General features: G+C 48.8%; 1 protein-coding gene across 1 annotated transcript in view; it reads left to right on the top strand.

Moving 5' to 3' along the window:
• The window catches only part of LOC121543026 (t-SNARE domain-containing protein 1-like), a 137793-nt gene that overhangs the window by 34326 nt on the left and 85563 nt on the right, over positions 1-17904 (top strand). Inside the window, exon 2 of the mRNA XM_041852702.1 lies at positions 1419-1535. Within this exon, the coding sequence (XP_041708636.1) occupies positions 1448-1535 (88 nt within the window). The 5' untranslated portion in view covers positions 1419-1447. The remainder of the gene's footprint in view (positions 1-1418; positions 1536-17904) is intronic.

Genomic DNA, 17904 nt, shown 5'->3' with positions numbered 1-17904 from the left:
ATCAAGTTGTGGAAACATCTTAAGGATGGTCAATGGAAACACGATGCACCTGAGCTCAATTTCGAGTCTCATAGCAAAGGGTCTGAATACTTATGTAAATAAGGTATTTCTGTTTATACATTTTAATACATTTGCTGAAATGTCAAAAAAACTGTTTTTGCTTTGTCATTATGGGGTATTGTGTGTAGATTGCAGATTTTTTATTTGTTTTGATAATCCATTTTAGAATAAGTCTCTAACTTAACAAAATGTGGAAAGTGTCAAGGGGTCTGAATACTTTCCAAAGGCACTGTAGGTAGGGGTAAAGTGACTATGCATAGATAACCACCAGCCTCAGAGACAAGGTGTGGGAGAAGAAAGAAAATGTCTGTATATTTCTATGTACTGCTCAGAGTGAGAGCACAGATTGAGACACGCGGTGCCTATGCACACTTCAGAAGGCCGGAGCACCAGGCACTACAGTGACTAGTGACTGGGCTGGGATTCAAGAGGAGCAGAGAGAGAGAGTTTATTGGCTGCCAACAGTAATTCATCTTGCTGCTCTATGAAAATTAATCAGATTAAATGACCACGTGGTTCCAGTGAATCTGATCCTCTGTCTCCCTCTTAAGATGGGACTCTGAATCCCCCTCATCTCCTCTCTCTCTGTCTCTCTCCTCTCCCTCTCTCCTTCTGCCCCTCTCTCCATCTCCTCTCTCTATATCTCTCTTCTCTCATTTTCTCCTTCTGTCCTCCCTCTCCTCTCCTCTCTCTCTCTGGATCCCTCTCCGCTCCCTTTCTCTCTGTCCCTTTGCCACCCTTATGAGACAGTCATGAATGCCAGTGTTCACGTACCCAGACCAGGGTGCCAGACTAGACCAGACTGGCTTCAATACCACAAAAGGGCTGCTGGATAATGATATTTGAACACAATCACAAGCCTACTTAGCTCAATGCCTGCTATTCATAGAGGGCTGAAGGTTTTACAGGACAGCTTATGAAATCATGATACCATGTGACCTTTGGTTGTGATGCTGGTAGACACAAGGCTTCATAGAGCTCATCATGTCATCTGTGTGTCCCTGTCTGGGATGGAATACACATTCACAATGCATTCTTTAACCTTTTCAGTGATGTTTTTGCACACCTCCTTCCCCTCCGGTATGGGGTGTGAATGGGGTTAGAATTCCATATAGACGAGGGTGAGTCGTGATTAATAATGTCACCGGGCATCAAGGATTCAGTTCATACACACACTTATAGATGCACACACGTACACACACAGATTCCCACATCACAGATTTCCATCTTTTTCCCTGATGATTCCTGGAATCTACCAACCAGGATTTCTGGAATACCAGAATATTGAAAGCCTACTCAGATCCATATAGTACATCCACCAATCTCACTGGTGTTGTTGTGTTCTCTCTCTGTTCCAGACTGACAGACTCATAACCACCAGGACAGGATGTCATACGGATCCATCGACGGAGGCTCCTTTGGAGGCAGTCGAAACCCCTTCGGCGGCCCCAAGAGGCAGGGCTACCAACCAGTAGGTAAAGACAAACATCCACTTCCATGATTTCATGCTAACTTGAGGACCATATTGCACCATAACTCAAACAAACTGTTTAAATGACACTCATACTTTTAGTACAGTATAGAAAACAGGACTGAGTTTGTCAAAGTGACATCAATCTGCCACTGGGTTTGCAGGCTGACTATGAATGGATGGATGGACAACACTACCACCCCTTGACCCCTTGAGGAGAGACAATCACAGGGTTCACTATTGTGGAATAGACGTGTGTGTGTGTGTGTGTGTGTGTGTGTGTGTGTGTGTGTGTGTGTGTGTGTGTGTGTGTGTGGATGTGTGTGTGGAGGAATGGACTGTGTGAATTAAGAGGTCATATGGGGTCTCTGCAGAGAAATCAAGAGTAGGGGGAGGCAGGGCATAAAGTGTTCTTTGTTTTACCATGCACAACATTAAGTGATAATGGTATTTCTATATGCTCAAGACCCTTCAATATCCACTGGTTTGGAGGGAATATCCACTGGTTTGGAGGGAATATCCACTGGTTTGGAGGGAATATCCACTGGTTTGGAGGGAATATCCACTGGTTTGTAGGGAATATCCACCGGTTTGTAGGGATTAACCACTGCCTTAGAGGGAATATCCATGCTCTAGTTTACAGGGAATATCCACAGGTTTGGAGGGAATATCCACTGGTTTGTAGGGATTATCCACTGGCTTGGAGGGAATATCCACTGGCTTGGAGGCAATATCCACTGGTTTGGAGGGAATATCTACTGGCTTGGAGGCAATATCCACTGGTTTGGAGGGAATATCTACTGGTTTGTAGGGAACATTCCCTGGTTTTGAGGGAACATCCACTGCTTTGGAGGGAATATCCACTGGTTTGGAGGGAACATTCCCTGGCTTGGAGGGAACATTCCCTGGCTTGGAGGGAACATCCACTGGTTTGGAGGGAATATCCACTGGTTTGGAGGGATTATCCACTGGTTTGGAGGGATTATCCACCGGTTTGGAGGGAATATCCAATGGTTTGTAGGGTATATCCACTGGTTTGGAGTTAATATCCACTGGTTTGTAGGGATTATCCACTGGCTTGGAGGGAATATCCACTGGCTTGGAGGGAATATCCATGCTCTAGTTTACAGGGAATATCCACAGGTTTGGAGGGATTATCCACTGGTTTGGAGGGATTATCCACCTGTTTGGAGGGAATATCCACTGGTTTGTAGGGTATATCCACTGGTTTGGAGGGAATATCCACTGGTTTGTAGGAATTATCCACTGGCTTGGAGGGAATATCCACTGGCTTGGAGGGAATATCCATGCTCTAGTTTACAGGGAATATCCACAGGTTTGGAGGGAATATCCACAGGTTTGTAGGGATTATCCACTGGCTTGGAGGGAATATCCACTGGCTTGGAGGCAATATCCACTGGTTTGGAGGGAATATCTACTGGCTTGGAGGCAATATCCACTGGTTTGGAGGGAATATCTACTGGTTTGTAGGGAACATTCCCTGGTTTGGAGGGAACATCCACTGCTTTGGAGGGAATATCCACTGGTTTGGAGGGAATATCCACTGGTTTGGAGGGAATATCCACTGGTTTGGAGGGAACATTCCCTGGCTTGGAGGGAACATTCTGTCACGGTTTCGGCCGAGGCTGCCTCTCTTCCTTGTTCGGGCAGGCTTCGGCGTTCGTTGTCTCCGGAATACTAGCTGCCACCGTTGTATGTTTCATGTTCGTTTGCTTTTGTCTGTTTGTTGTGACACCTGTTCTCGTTTAGCGTAATTAGTGTCCTATAAGTTTCTCGTTGTGTTTGTCTAGTGTTGTGTGTGATTGATTTATTTCTGTCGTGTGTTGTGCTTGTATATTGCTTATTCGCTCGGTTGAGCTTTACTCCACTGTGTTGGAGCGTTTACGCACATGTTTAGTGCGCCTTTTGTTTTTTCGCCTTCGTGCGTAGTTTCGCCTTCGGGCAAGTTTGTTCGTATTTTCCTTGTTGGAAATTGAACTAAAGTCTTTTGGACTATACTTCGGTGTCCTGCGCTTGATTCCACCACTACACCCACCTACAGCATTCTTGACAGAATCACACACCTTCAAGAATGGAATCAGCAGGAGCTGTACCTGGCCACCGTGCACCCGGCGCCCTCGGGACATGAGAGCGTGTCCGCCCTGATCTCCTGCCTTTCCGGGAAGGCGTTGGAATGGGCCAACGCGGAGTGGAGGAGGATCGACGCGGACACCATCACCTACGACGAGTTCTCCCGCCGCTTCAGGGCGGTGTTTGACCATTCCCCGGAGGGGAAAGCGGCGGAGGAGCGTCTGGTCTTCCTCCGGCAGGGGAAGAGGAGTGCCCAGGAGTTCGCCCTAGAATTCCGTACTCTAGCGGCAGATGCAGGGTGGAATGAGCGGGCTCTCATCGATCACTACAGATGTAGTCTACGCGAGGACGTCCGTCGGGAGCTGGCCTGTAGGGACACCAGCCTCTCGTTCGACCAGTTGGTCGACATGTCCATCAGGCTGGATAACCTGCTAGCTACCCGCGGACGTTCCGAGGGGGGTCCGTCCATTTCACCCTCCAGCGCCTCCGAGCCGTGCCCCATGGAGCTCGGGGGCGCTGGTGCTAGAGAGAGGAGGGGTCGGCTTACGAGGGGGGAGGACACACCGCGGCTAGGTGCTGGGGATGGCCTCCTAGGGGAGAGGACGACAGGTCCCGCACTGGGGATTCCTTCCAGGTGAGTAGGCGCCCCACTCACCCAGAGCTCTCTGTTGCACATTTCTGTATACCTGTGCGTTTTCCACAGGTAGCACCTCATTCCCAGCATAAGGCGCTGGTAGATTCAGGCGCGGCTGGGAATTTTGTTGATAAGAAAGTTTTGTTTAGCCTTAGGGATTCCCCTTCTTCCTGTTGATGTCCCTTTCCCCGTTCATGCCCTAGATAGCCGTCCGTTGGGTGCGGGCTTGATCAGGGAGGTCACTGCGCCACTTAGGATGTGTGCGCAGGGGGGTCATCAGGAGATGATTCAGCTATTTCTGATTGACTCGCCTGCGTATCCGGTGGTGCTGGGCATGCCCTGGTTGAGTACCCATAACCCATCTATTTCGTGGCAGGAGAGGGCTCTGATGGAGTGGTCTGCCCAGTGTGTGGGTCGATGTTTGGGCGTTTCCGTAGGGGCTACCTCGGTGGAGAGTCCAAACCAGGTGCCCGCATTGCACGTTCCCCCTGAGTATGGGGATTTGGCTATTGCGTTTAGTAAGTCGAGGGCGACGCGGTTGCCGCCCCATAGGCAGGGAGATTGTGCGATAGACCTCCAGGCAGGAGCTGCGCTCCCACGGAGCCATGTGTATCCTCTGTCTCAGGAGGAGAAGAAGGCTATGGAGACTTACATAGACGAATCTCTGAGACAAGGATACATACGACCTTCCACTTCCCCTGCGTCCTCGAGTTTCTTTTTTGTGAAGAAAAAGGATGGTGGTTTACGCCCGTGCATCGATTACCGTGGTCTCAATCAGATCACGGTGAAGTACAGTTATCCACTCCCGCTGATTGCGACCATGACTGAGTCATTGCATGGGCGCGTTTCTTCACTAAATTAGATCTCAGGAGCGCGTACAACTTGGTGCGCATCAGGGAGGGCGATGAATGGAAGACAGCCTTTAGTACCACCTCGGGCCATTACGAGTATCTTGTCATGCCATACGGGTTGATGAACGCTCCGTCAGTTTTCCAATCATTCGTGGATGAGATCTTCAGGGACATGCAGGGGCAGGGGGTGGTTGTGTACATAGATGACATTCTCGTGTACTCGCCTACCCGTGTCGAGCATGTGGCCCTGGTGCGCAGAGTGTTGCGGAGGCTGGTGGAGCACGACCTGTATGTGAAGGCAGAGAAGTGTCTGTTTTTCCAGGAGTCGGTCTCCTTTTTGGGGTATCAGTTGTCTGCGTCAGGGGTGAAGATGGAGGTAGACCGGGTGTCAGCCGTGCGTAATTGCCAAACACCAACCACTGTGAAGGAGGTGCAGCAATTTTTGGGGTTTGCAATTACTACCGGAGGTTTATCCGGGGTTTTGGACAGGTGGCAGCTCCCATCACGTCTCTTTTGAAGGGGGTCCGGTGCGTCTGCAGTGGTCTGCCGAGGCGGACAGGGCGTTTGGGAGGCTGAAGGACCTGTTTACCTCGGCCCCGGTGCTGGCACATCCGGATCCCTCTTTGCCATTTCAGGTAGAGGTGGACGCGTCTGAGGCCGGTATAGGAGCCGTGCTTTCACAACGGTCAGGCGCGCCACCTAAACTCAGCCCCTGTGCTTTTATTCCAAGAAGCTCAGTCCGGGCGGAGCGAAACTATGACGTAGGGGACAGGGAGCTGTTAGCCGTGGTACAGGCCCTAAAGGTGTGGAGGCACTGGCTTGAGGGGGCTCAACACCCTTTCCTCATTTTGACGGACCACCGTAACCTGGAGTACATCCGGGCAGCGAGGAGGCTGAACCCTCGCCAGGCAAGATGGAATATGTTTTTGACCCGGTTTACATTTAAGATCACGTACATCCCTGGGTCACAGAACGGTAAGGCAGATGCACTGTCTCGGCGGTATGACACGGAGGAGAGGTCCGTGGAGCCCACTCCCATACTGCCGGAGTCGTGTCTGGTGGCACCGGTAGTGTGGGAGGTCGATGCTGAGCTCGAGCGGGCGTTACGCACCGACCCTAGTCCACCGCAATGCCCGGAGGGTCGGAAGTACGTTCCGCTCGAGGTTTGGGATCGATTGATCTATTGGGCTCACACGTCACCCTCCTCTGGACACCCTGGTATCGGCCGGACAGTGCACTGTCTTAGTGCCAAGTACTGGTGGCCCACGTTGGCAAGGGATGTGAGGGTTTATGTTTCCTCCTGCTCGGTGTGCGCCCAGTGTAAGGCGCCTAGACATCTGCCTAGGGGTAAGTTACTACCCCTGCCCGTTCCACAACGACCATGGTCTCACCTCTCGGTGGATTTCCTTACTGACCTTCCTCCTTCACAGGGGAATACCACTATACTGGTCGTTGTGGACCGGTTTTCTAAGGCCTGTCGTTTGCTCCCCATGCCGGGCCTTCCTACCGCCCTGCAAACTGCCGAAGCACTGTTCACCCATGTGTTCCGGCACTACGGGGTACCCGAGGATATTGTGTCTGATCGAGGTCCCCAATTTACCTCCAGGGTCTGGAGAGCCTTTATGGAGCGGTTGGGGGTCTCGGTGAGCCTCACCTCGGGTTACCACCCGGAGAGTAATGGGCAGGTGGAATGCGTGAACCAGGATGTGGGTAGGTTTCTTAGAACATACTGCCAGGACCGGCCGGAGGAGTGGGCAAGGTACGTTCCCTGGGCCGAGATGGCCCAGAATTCCCTACGCCATTCCTCCACTAACCTAACCCCTTTCCAATGTGTGTTAGGTTACCAGCCGGTTCTGGCACCTTGGCAGCAGAGCCAGATCGAGGCTCCTGCGGTGGATGAGTGGGCGCGGCGCTCGGAGGAGACATGGAACGCTGCACACGTCCACCTGCAGCGGGCCCTCCGGCGTCATAAGGCGAGCGCCGATCTCCACCGCAGTGAGGACCGGTGTACGCACCTGGTGATCGAGTCTGGCTCTCTACCAGAAACCTGCCCCCTCCGCCTGCCCTGTCGGAAACTGGGTCGGCGGTTTGTAGGGCCATTTAAAGTCCTGAGAAGGTTGAACGAGGTGTGTTACAAATTACAACTACCTGTTGAATATAAAAGTATTAACCCCTCGTTCCATGTGCCCCCTTCTCAGGCCGGTGGTAGCTGGCCCACTCCAAGAAAGTGAGATCAGGGAGACTCCTCCGCCCCCATCGGACATCGAGGGGGCACCGGCGTACTCCGTGAGGTCCATCTTGGATTCGAGACGTCGGATGGGGGGTCTCCAATATCTAGTGGAGTGGGAGGGTACGGTCCGGAGGAACGGTGCTGGGGTGCCGAGGAGAGACATTTTGGACCCGTCTCTCCTGACGGAATTCCATCGTGGGCACCCGACGCACCCTGCTCCGCGTCCTCCGGGTCATCCCGAGGCCGGAGTCGGCGCACGTCTGGAGCCGCGCGTCAAGGGGGGGGTACTGTCACGGTTTCGGCCGAGGCTGCCTCTCTTCCTTGTTCGGGCAGGCTTCGGCGTTCGTTGTCTCCGGAATACTAGCTGCCACCGTTGTATGTTTCATGTTCGTTTGCTTTTGTCTGTTTGTTGTGACACCTGTTCTCGTTTAGCGTAATTAGTGTCCTATAAGTTTCTCGTTGTGTTTGTCTAGTGTTGTGTGTGATTGATTTATTTCTGTCGTGTGTTGTGCTTGTATATTGCTTATTCGCTCGGTTGAGCTTTACTCCACTGTGTTGGAGCGTTTACGCACATGTTTAGTGCGCCTTTTGTTTTGTCGCCTTCGTGCGTAGTTTCGCCTTCGGGCAAGTTTGTTCGTATTTTCCTTGTTGGAAATTGAACTAAAGTCTTTTGGACTATACTTCGGTGTCCTGCGCTTGATTCCACCACTACACCCACCTACAGCATTCTTGACACATCCACTGGTTTGTAGGGTATATCCACTGGTTTGGAGGGAATATCCACTGGTTTGTAGGGATTATCCACTGGCTTGGAGGGAATATCCACTGGCTTGGAGGGAATATCCATGCTCTAGTTTACAGGGAATATCCACAGGTTTGGAGGTATTATCCACTGGTTTGGAGGGATTATCCACCGGTTTGGAGGGAATATCCACTGGTTTGTAGGGTATATCCACTGGTTTGGAGGGAATATCCACTGGTTTGTAGGGATTATCCACTGGCTTGGAGGGAATATCCACTGGCTTGGAGGGAATATCCATGCTCTAGTTTACAGGGAATATCCACAGGTTTGGAGGGAATATCCACTGGTTTGTAGGGATTATCCACTGGCTTGGAGGGAATATCCACTGGCTTGGAGGCAATATCCACTGGTTTGGAGGGAATATCTACTTGCTTGGAGGCAATATCCACTGGTTTGGAGGGAATATCTACTTGTTTGTAGGGAACATTCCATGGTTTGGAGGGAACATCCACTGCTTTGGAGGGAATATCCACTGGTTTGGAGGGAACATTCCCTGGCTTGGAGGGAACATCCACTGGTTTGGAGGGAATATCCACTGGTTTGGAGGGATTATCCACAGGTTTGGAGGGATTATCCAACGGTTTGGAGGGAATATCCACTGGTTTGTAGGGTATATCCACTGGTTTGGAGGGAATATCCACTGGTTTGTAGGGATTATCTACTGGCTTGGAGGGAATATCCACTGGCTTGGAGGGAATATCCATGCTCTAGTTTACAGGGAATATCCACAGGTTTGGAGGGATTATCCACTGGTTTGTAGGGATTATCCACTGGCTTGGAGGCAATATCCACTGGTTTGGAGGGAATATCTACTGGCTTGGAGGCAATATCCACTGGTTTGGAGGGAATATCTGCTGGTTTGTAGGGAACATTCCCTGGTTTGGAGGGAACATCCACTGCTTTGGAAGGAATATCCACTGGTTTGGAGGGAATATCCACTGGTTTGGAGGGAACATTCCCTGGCTTGGAGGGAACATCCACTGGTTTGGAGGGAATATCCACTGGTTTGGAGGGATTATCCACTGGTTTGGAGGGATTATCCACCGGTTTGGAGGGAATATCCACTGGTTTGTAGGGTATATCCACTGGTTTGGAGGGAATATCCACTGGTTTGTAGGGATTATCCACTGGCTTGGAGGGAATATCTACTGGCTTGGAGGGAATATCCATGCTCTAGTTTACAGGGAATATCCACAGGTTTGGAGGGATTATCCACTGGTTTGGAGGGATTATCCACCGGTTTGGAGGTAATATCCACTGGTTTGTAGGGTATATCCACTGGTTTGGAGGGAATATCCACTGGTTTGTAGGGATTATCCACTGGCTTGGAGGGAATATCCACTGGCTTGGAGGGAATATCCATGCTCTAGTTTACAGGGAATATCCACAGGTTTGGAGGGAATATCCACTGGTTTGTAGGGATTATCCACTGGCTTGGAGGGAATATCCACTGGCTTGGAGGCAATATCCACTGGTTTGGAGGGAATATCTACTGGCTTGGAGGCAATATCCACTGGTTTGGAGGGAATATCTACTGGTTTGTAGGGAACATTCCATGGTTTGGAGGGAACATCCACTGCTTTGGAGGGAATATCCACTGGTTTGGAGGGAACATTCCCTGGCTTGGAGGGAACATCCACTGGTTTGGAGGGAATATCCACTGGTTTGGAGGGATTATCCACTGGTTTGGAGGGATTATCCACCGGTTTGGAGGGAATATCCACTGGTTTGTAGGGTATATCCACTGGTTTGGAGGGAATATCCACTGGTTTGTAGGGATTATCCACTGGATTGGAGGGAATATCCACTGGCTTGGAGGGAATATCCATGCTCTAGTTTACAGGGAATATCCACAGGTTTGGAGGGATTATCCACTCGTTTGGAGGGATTATCCACCGGTTTGGAGGGAATATCCACTGGTTTGTAGGGTATATCCACTGGTTTGGAGGGAATATCCACTGGTTTGTAGGAATTATCCACTGGCTTGGAGGGAATATCCATATTCTAGTTTACAGGGAATATCCACAGGTTTGGAGGGAATATCCACTGGTTTGTAGGGATTATCCACTGGCTTGGAGGGAATATCCACTGGCTTGGAGGCAATATCCACTGGTTTGGAGGGAATATCTATTGGCTTGGAGGCAATATCCACTGGTTTGGAGGGAATATCTACTGGTTTGTAGGGAACATTCCCTGGTTTGGAGGGAACATCCACTGCTTTGGAGGGATTATCCACTGGTTTGGAGGGAATATCCACTGGTTTGGAGGGATTATCCACTGGTTTGGAGGGATTATCCAACGGTTTGGAGGGAATATCCACTGGTTTGTAGGGTATATCCACTGGTTTGGAGGGAATATCCACTGGTTTGTAAGGATTATCCACTGGCTTGGAGGGAATATCCACTTGCTTGGAAGGAATATCCATGCTCTAGTTTTCAGGGAATATCCACAGGTTTGGAGGGATTATCCACTGGTTTGGAGGGATTATCCACCAGTTTGGAGGGAATATCCACTGGTTTGTAGGGTATATCCACTGGTTTGGAGGGAATATCCACTGGTTTGTAGGGATTATCCACTGGCTTGGAGGGAATATCCACTGGCTTGGAGGGAATATCCATGCTCTAGTTTACAGGGAATATCCACAGGTTTGGAGGGAATATCCACTGGTTTGTAGGGATTATCCACTGGCTTGGAGGGAATATCCACTGGCTTGGAGGCAATATCCACTGGTTTGGAGGGAATATCTACTGGCTTGGAGGCAATATCCACTGGTTTGGAGGGAATATCTACTGGTTTGTAGGGAACATTCCCTGGTTTGGAGGGAACATATACTGCTTTGGAGGGAATATCCACTGGTTTGGAGGGAATATCCACTGGTTTGGAGGGAATATCCACTGGTTTGGAGGGAATATCCACTGGTTTGTAGGGATTATCTACTGGCTTGGAGGGAATATCCACTGGCTTGGAGGCAATATCCACTGGTTTGGAGGGAATATCTACTGGCTTGGAGGCAATATCCACTGGTTTGGAGGGAATATCTACTGGTTTGTAGGGAACATTCCCTGGTTTGGAGGGAACATGCACTGCTTTGGAGGGAATATCCACTGGTTTGGAGGGAATATCTACTGGTTTGGAGGGAATATCCACTGGTTTGGAGGGAACATTCCCTGGCTTGGAGGGAACATCCACTGGTTTGGAGGGAATATCCACTGGTTTGGAGGGATTATCCACTGGTTTGGAGGGATTATCCAACGGTTTGGAGGGAATATCCGCTGGTTTGTAGGGTATATCCACTGGTTTGGAGGGAATATCCACTGGTTTGTAGGGATTATCCACTGGCTTGGAGGGAATATCCACTGGCTTGGAGGGAATATCCATGCTCTAGTTTACAGGGAATATCCACAGGTTTGGAGGTATTATCCACTGGTTTGGAGGGATTATCCACCGGTTTGGAGGGAATATCCACTGGTTTGTAGGGTATATCCACTGGTTTGGAGGGAATATCCACTGGTTTGTAGGGATTATCCACTGGCTTGGAGGGAATATCCACTGGCTTGGAGGGAATATCCATGCTCTAGTTTACAGGGAATATCCACAGGTTTGGAGGGAATATCCACTGGTTTGTAGGGATTATCCACTGGCTTGAAGGGAATATCCACTGGCTTGGAGGCAATATCCACTGGTTTGGAGGGAATATCTACTGGCTTGGAGGCAATATCCACTGGTTTGGAGGGAATATCTACTGGTTTGTAGGGAACATTCCCTGGTTTGGAGGGAACATATACTGCTTTGGAGGGAATATCCACTGGTTTGGAGGGAATATCCACTGGTTTGGAGGGAATATCCACTGGTTTGGAGGGAATATTCACTGGTTTGGAGGGAACATTCCCTGGCTTGGAGGGAACATCCACTGGTTTGGAGGGAACATCCACTGGTTAGGAGAGAATGTCCACTGGTTTGGAGGGAATGTCCACTGGTTTGGAGGGACTATCCACTGGTTTGGAGGGACTATCCACTGGTTTGGAGGGAACATAGACTGGTTTGGAGGGAATATCCACTCTACAGCTCACAACAGATATCTTTATCAAAGGAGGGTTATCGTGGTAATGACCTGAAGCAGATTTGCAGTGTGGTGTCAGGAACATGGAGAGTGTTAGGGGTCAGGGGTCAGTCTGGCAGTTATAATGGGGTGGTTGCCAGCATCACTGCTCTACTCCATGACTTTTCACCTTTCACACATTAGCCTTGTAATAGGGCCAGATTAAAGCAGGCCTCCAATGAGTGTGTGTGATGTATACTGTTCACTACCCTCCGTGTGTGTGTGTGTGTGTGTGTGTGTGTGCATGCATGTGTACGTCATGCATGTATTTGATATGCTCTGTGTATGTATTCATACTTTTGTGCCTGTTCTATAGAGTTCATTTTAACAGTGATCACAGCTGACACTCCAGTAGAGTTGCTGGTACAAGGTATTATGGTGTAGCTCAGATACCCAGTGAAGTAAGATGAATTTGACAGGAACAAACAAACATAAAATAAGCTCTTTTGTCTCTTAACTCCTACATACTGTAAAATTGGGAGAAACAAATATTCACATTCACTCAGTGACAATCCCGCCCCCTCTCTCTCTCTATCGCTCTCTCTCCCCCATCTCCCTCTCTCTCTCTTTCCCCCAACTCTCTCTCTCCCCCTCCTGCTCTCTGTCACTTTCCCCTCTCTCTCTCTCTCTCTCTCTCTCTCTCTCTCTCTTTATCCATCTCTATCCATCTATCTTTCTACCTCTCTCTATCTCTCTCCCTCCCTCCTGCTCTCTTTCCCCCTTATCTCTCTCTTTCCCCCTTTCTCTCTCTCTCTTTCTTTCTCCATATCTCTCTCTCAATCTCTCTCCCTCTCTCTCTCTACCTCTCTCTCTTTCCCCCTATCTATCTCTCTCTCCATCCTTATCTCTGTACCTCTCTCTCTCTCTCTCTCTCTCTCTCTCTCTCTCTCTCTCTCTCTCTCTCTCTCTCTCTCTCTCTCTCTCTCTCTCTCTCTCTCTCTCTCTCTCTCTCTCTCTCTCACTCTCTCTCTACCTCTCCTCCCTCTCTCCCTAGTGTATAAAGAGCAGACTGTGTAGTGTGTGCTCTGGCAGCCTCAGTGTTATGGGGAGACAGATGGGGGCCTGAGCCATCAGAGAGTGTAGCGTTGATCACAGTGAAGCCGGGGCCAATTCAGCGGGCCGGAGCCTGTCAGATTTGCTGTTTGTGGCTTCTGGTGCTTGCTGCCTGCGTCTACTGAGCTGTGTGTTCAAACACACACAGTGTGTGTGTGTGTGTGTGTGAGACTGAGCTGTACTGAGCTGTGTAGCAGTGGAGGGGGGCTCAGGAAATGATCAAAGCCCAGGTTGAGTCTCTAATGGAGCTGTCAGTCGGGCTAATCTTTCTCCTCCTTTCTCTTGCCAAACCTTTCAAGCCCTTCCAGCATATATGCAACTCTGCTCTTCTACTCCCCGGGTGGGTGCTTAGTCTATCAAACTCCTAGGAGTGTCTGTCTGCGATCTCTTTTGAACACTCACTCACTCTTCTCTTCGATCGCTTATGGTCAAAAAGTGGAGGCACTCTCCTTGGTCCTCTTGTGGAGAAAACACACACTCTGTTGTGCTCTGCTGTTCCTGGTGTGTGTGTGTGTTTGAACAGTTGGAATGCCAATAAAGAGAACAGCAATGGTGTTCAGCAGAACAAACCAGGTTGGCCCAGCCTGTTCTCCCTGTGTTCTCCCTGTGTTCTGGGCCTGACCCTGGGATAGACAAGTCTCGTTAGACCCCACTAATGCTCTGCTCCACAGCCCCAGCCATGGTCATTAGGATGGGGTGGGATGGAGAGCTGTTTGTCTGGAAGGAGACCTTGATGAGAGCCCACTCCACCAGCCACAGATACCACTGAGGGTCCTTAAGTGGCCCAAGTGGGATGTGTGCTGAGCAGCCATGACAATGTCATTGGAGCCGCTGGGAGTGAATTGGTTGCAGTGGTCTGGAGTCACATATTGGGGTTAGAACTAGAATGTTACTAGAACTAGAATGGTAGACTGCCATACAGCTTGGAGAGATGGTGTTGCCCAAGAGTTGGAAAACATTGTGGGAGTAAGTTAAAGGTTGTTTGTTTTGCTTCTTTTGTCGGATTGATGATGCATAATCATGCATGCTAACAAAGTTTCAATGGTGAATCACCACAATTAATTAAATGTGTTTATCTAGCATAAAGAACATTTTGAAATACTCAGCATCTGTATGAAAGAAGGTATTGTGAAGGATATATTTGTCATATATACACCCCGTAATTACCATTCTAGAGGTCAAGATTTGCGTCAGACTCTCACTGCATCAGAAAATATTCACAACGATATTTTTAGAGGGCTACAGAAGGCCACCGTATGGATAGGAGATTCTCCCACACATATCAGTGTAGTTGCATACTGTGCCTCATACAGCAACATTGATGATGCATCATCAGTCTAATTCAGGGAATAGAGAGCCAGTTAGCACCAAGCAGATGTCAGAGGAGGCTCATACTCATAACAATTTCTCAGTGCATTTAAGAAAGTCCATTAGAACTATATTTAGCTTTAGTGGGCATTTGACGCCTCTCCAACTTCAATGTATTTAGTATATGGATATCTAAAATATCAGCTATAAGTGTGACACAATTCATATTTTGAGTTGCTGAAGATATATTGTTGGCTACATCACAGGAAAATAGTTGTATTTGCTACCTGTGTTCTATCTTTGCCAACTCTGTTAATTTGTTATGGATGGGGGAGTGGGTGAGTGATTGAGAACTGTAAAGGAACTATTATCATCAGACTTCCTGGCAAACAGCAAGGCTTGAACAGGAGAGGAAGATGCTTTCATGTTCATGATTGAATGTGTTCCTGCATTATCTATGTCTTCTGACTGGAACACCAAACAGAAGAGACCACTCTGGAGGGGGTGGAGGGTAGCGCTATGTTGAAACAGTGAATCTTTAATGATTGTTGTGTTTTTTTGTTGGCTTGTCACTCCAGGTATCTCCAGGCCTGCTCACATCATGCCCCAAAATAAACCTAGCATGAACTTTATTATAGCAACTGCGGTGTAAGTAGGCTAGGCTCTAACATGTTTTATGGCAACCCAACATGGCCTGTGTGTAGTTACGTAGTGTGACTGCTCGAGTGTTGAACTTACAGTACATTGTCCGGAAGACTAAAAAAAACAAGTTAGTTAACACGAGCTTGTGAGAATTATCTGAGAATTACCTGACCTAGGTTAGATAGCTAGAATCAAGAACTGGCGTGCTTTTTCTCTCCAACAAAAGTATTTGTGTGTAAGTTTAAAAAGACATCACATACTGAAATAGTCTTTAGAAGGTTGAAGCTACCATCCTCTGGGACTTGGACTCTGGGACCCCTCTGCAGTGGGTGTATGCCCAGCCTGGCCCTGTTTTAGGAAGAGTTTCCACAGTGGAACGATAGCTGCTGACCTCGAAGGTAATGAGATGGGAGCTTTTGATTAAGTTGCTCTCTGATTTGAGAGTATAATTGAATGTGTTGCAGATAGAGCATTTGCCGTATCGACAAGCGACTCTGCAAAGGCCAGGATGTTAATTCGTCTCTAGCGTGTTGCTGAGGTTTTCATTCATCACTGTAGCACTGTGTGGGTTTTGCGTGTTGCGTGTGTGTAGGGAGAAATCAGCGGCTTCTGTATCGGTTGCTCAGCATTTCTCAACCTGTGGTACCACAGTGTAAAGACACATTTTAATCACTTCCCTTTACACTCCCTTTATGGAGATTGTACTGAGTGATGCAGTTGGATGTAGATCTGCTAGACATTATGACATGATTATAGTTTCAGACCGCTTCCAAAGCACTGTAGAGAGAGATAGGAGACAGAGGAAGTATAAAGAACCAATTAAACACATTAAACATTTTTAAATGCCTATCTAACATTTTTCCCAGACATGGCTACCTTTCCATCCCTATCTTTGTCTTTCTTCCTGACTCACCCTTCTCTATTCTCTCCTCTCCATCCCCTTCCTCTCTCCACCTCCCTCCATCCCTTGTTCTTTCTGTGCCAGCCTGATCCTGTGCCAGCCTGTCAGGCAGAGAGCCAGGACTCTGTCCAGTGTAGCAGCCAGGAGTCCAAGACCACCTTATGGGGACACTAGAGTAATGACTGTGTCAGATGCCCTCCACTAGTCGTTGTGTGTGTGTGTGTGTGTGTGTGCATATGCATGTGTGCGTGCAAGCGTTCGTGTGAGATAGTGATAGGTAAATAGAGTGAGAATGAAGGAGAGAGTTTGCTCATGACTTAAAGTTAGTGTACAGTGCATTCAGAAAGTATTCAGACCCCTTGACCTTTTCCACATTTTGTTATGTTACAGCCTTATTCTAAAATTGGTTAAATTGTTTTTTTCCTCATCAATCTACACACAATACCTCATAATGACAAAGCAAAAACAGTTTTATTTATTAAAATAAAAATGTAAATATCACATTTTACATAAGTATTCAGGCCCTTTACTCAGCACTTTGTTGCAGCACTTTTGGCAGCGATTACAGCCTCAAGTCTTCTTGGGTATGACGCTACAAGCTTGGCACACCTGTATTTGGGGAGTTTCTGTCACGACTTCCGCCGAGGCTGCCTCCCCTCCTTGTTCAGGCAGGCTTCGGCGTTCGTCGTCACCGGCCTACTAGCCACTGCCGCTCCATATCTCATCATTCCATTTGTCTTGTCTTGTCAATTACACACACCTGGTTCATATCCCCTCATTAGTCCGTGTATAAGTGTTCCCTCTGACCCCTTATCCTTGTGGGTGATTGTTTTATGTGAGTTGAGTGTAGCTCGGTGGAGCTACTCGTACCTTGTATTGCCGGGGTAGATTATTCCCCTGTGCCTGTATTTTGTTGGAGCTACCCGTACCTTGTATTGCCGGGGTAGATTGTTCCCCTGTGCCTGTATTTTGTTGTCGCTATTCAGCGCAACTGTGTACGACGGAATAAACTCTGTATTCTGTGATTTACCCTCCTGCGCCTGACTCCTTCTAATCACACTCATCACAGTTTCTCCCATTCTTCTCTGCAGATCCTCTCAAGCTCTGTCAGGTTCAATGGGGAGCATCGCTGCACATCTATTTTCAGGTGTATCAGATGTTTGATTGGGTTCAAGTCCGGGCTCTGGCTGGGCCACTTAAGGACATTCAGAGACTTTTTCCGAAGCCACTCCTGTGTTCTCTTGGCTGTTTGCTTAGGGTCGTTGTCCTGTTGGAAGGTGAACCTTCACCCCAGTCTGAGGTCCTGAGAGCACTAGAGCAGGTTTTCATCAAGGATCTCTCTGTACTTTGCTCTGTTAATCTTTCCCTCGATCCTGACTAGTCTCCCAGTCCCTGCCGCTGAAAAACATCCCCACAGCATGATGCTGCCACCACCATGCTTCACTGTAGGGATTGTGCTAGGTTTCCTCCAGACATGACGCTTGGCATTCAAGCCAAAGAGTTCAATCTTGGTTTCATCAGACCAGAGAATCTTGTTTCTCATGGTCTGAATCCTTTAGGTGCCTTTTGGTAAACTCCAAGCGGGCTGTCATGTGCCTTTTAATGAGGAGCGGCTTCCGTCTGGCCACTCTACCATAAAGGCCAGATTGGTGGAGTGCTGCAGAGATGGTTGTCCTTCTGGAAGGTTCTCCCATCTCCACAGAGGAACTCTGGAGCTATGTCAGAGTGACCATCGGGTTCTTGGTCACCTCCCTGACCAAGG

The sequence above is a fragment of the Coregonus clupeaformis genome, chromosome 28, assembly GCF_020615455.1.
Source record: "Coregonus clupeaformis isolate EN_2021a chromosome 28, ASM2061545v1, whole genome shotgun sequence".
NCBI classification, from domain to species: Eukaryota; Metazoa; Chordata; class Actinopteri; order Salmoniformes; family Salmonidae; genus Coregonus; species Coregonus clupeaformis.
This window is presented reverse-complemented; position numbering and strand designations above follow the sequence as displayed.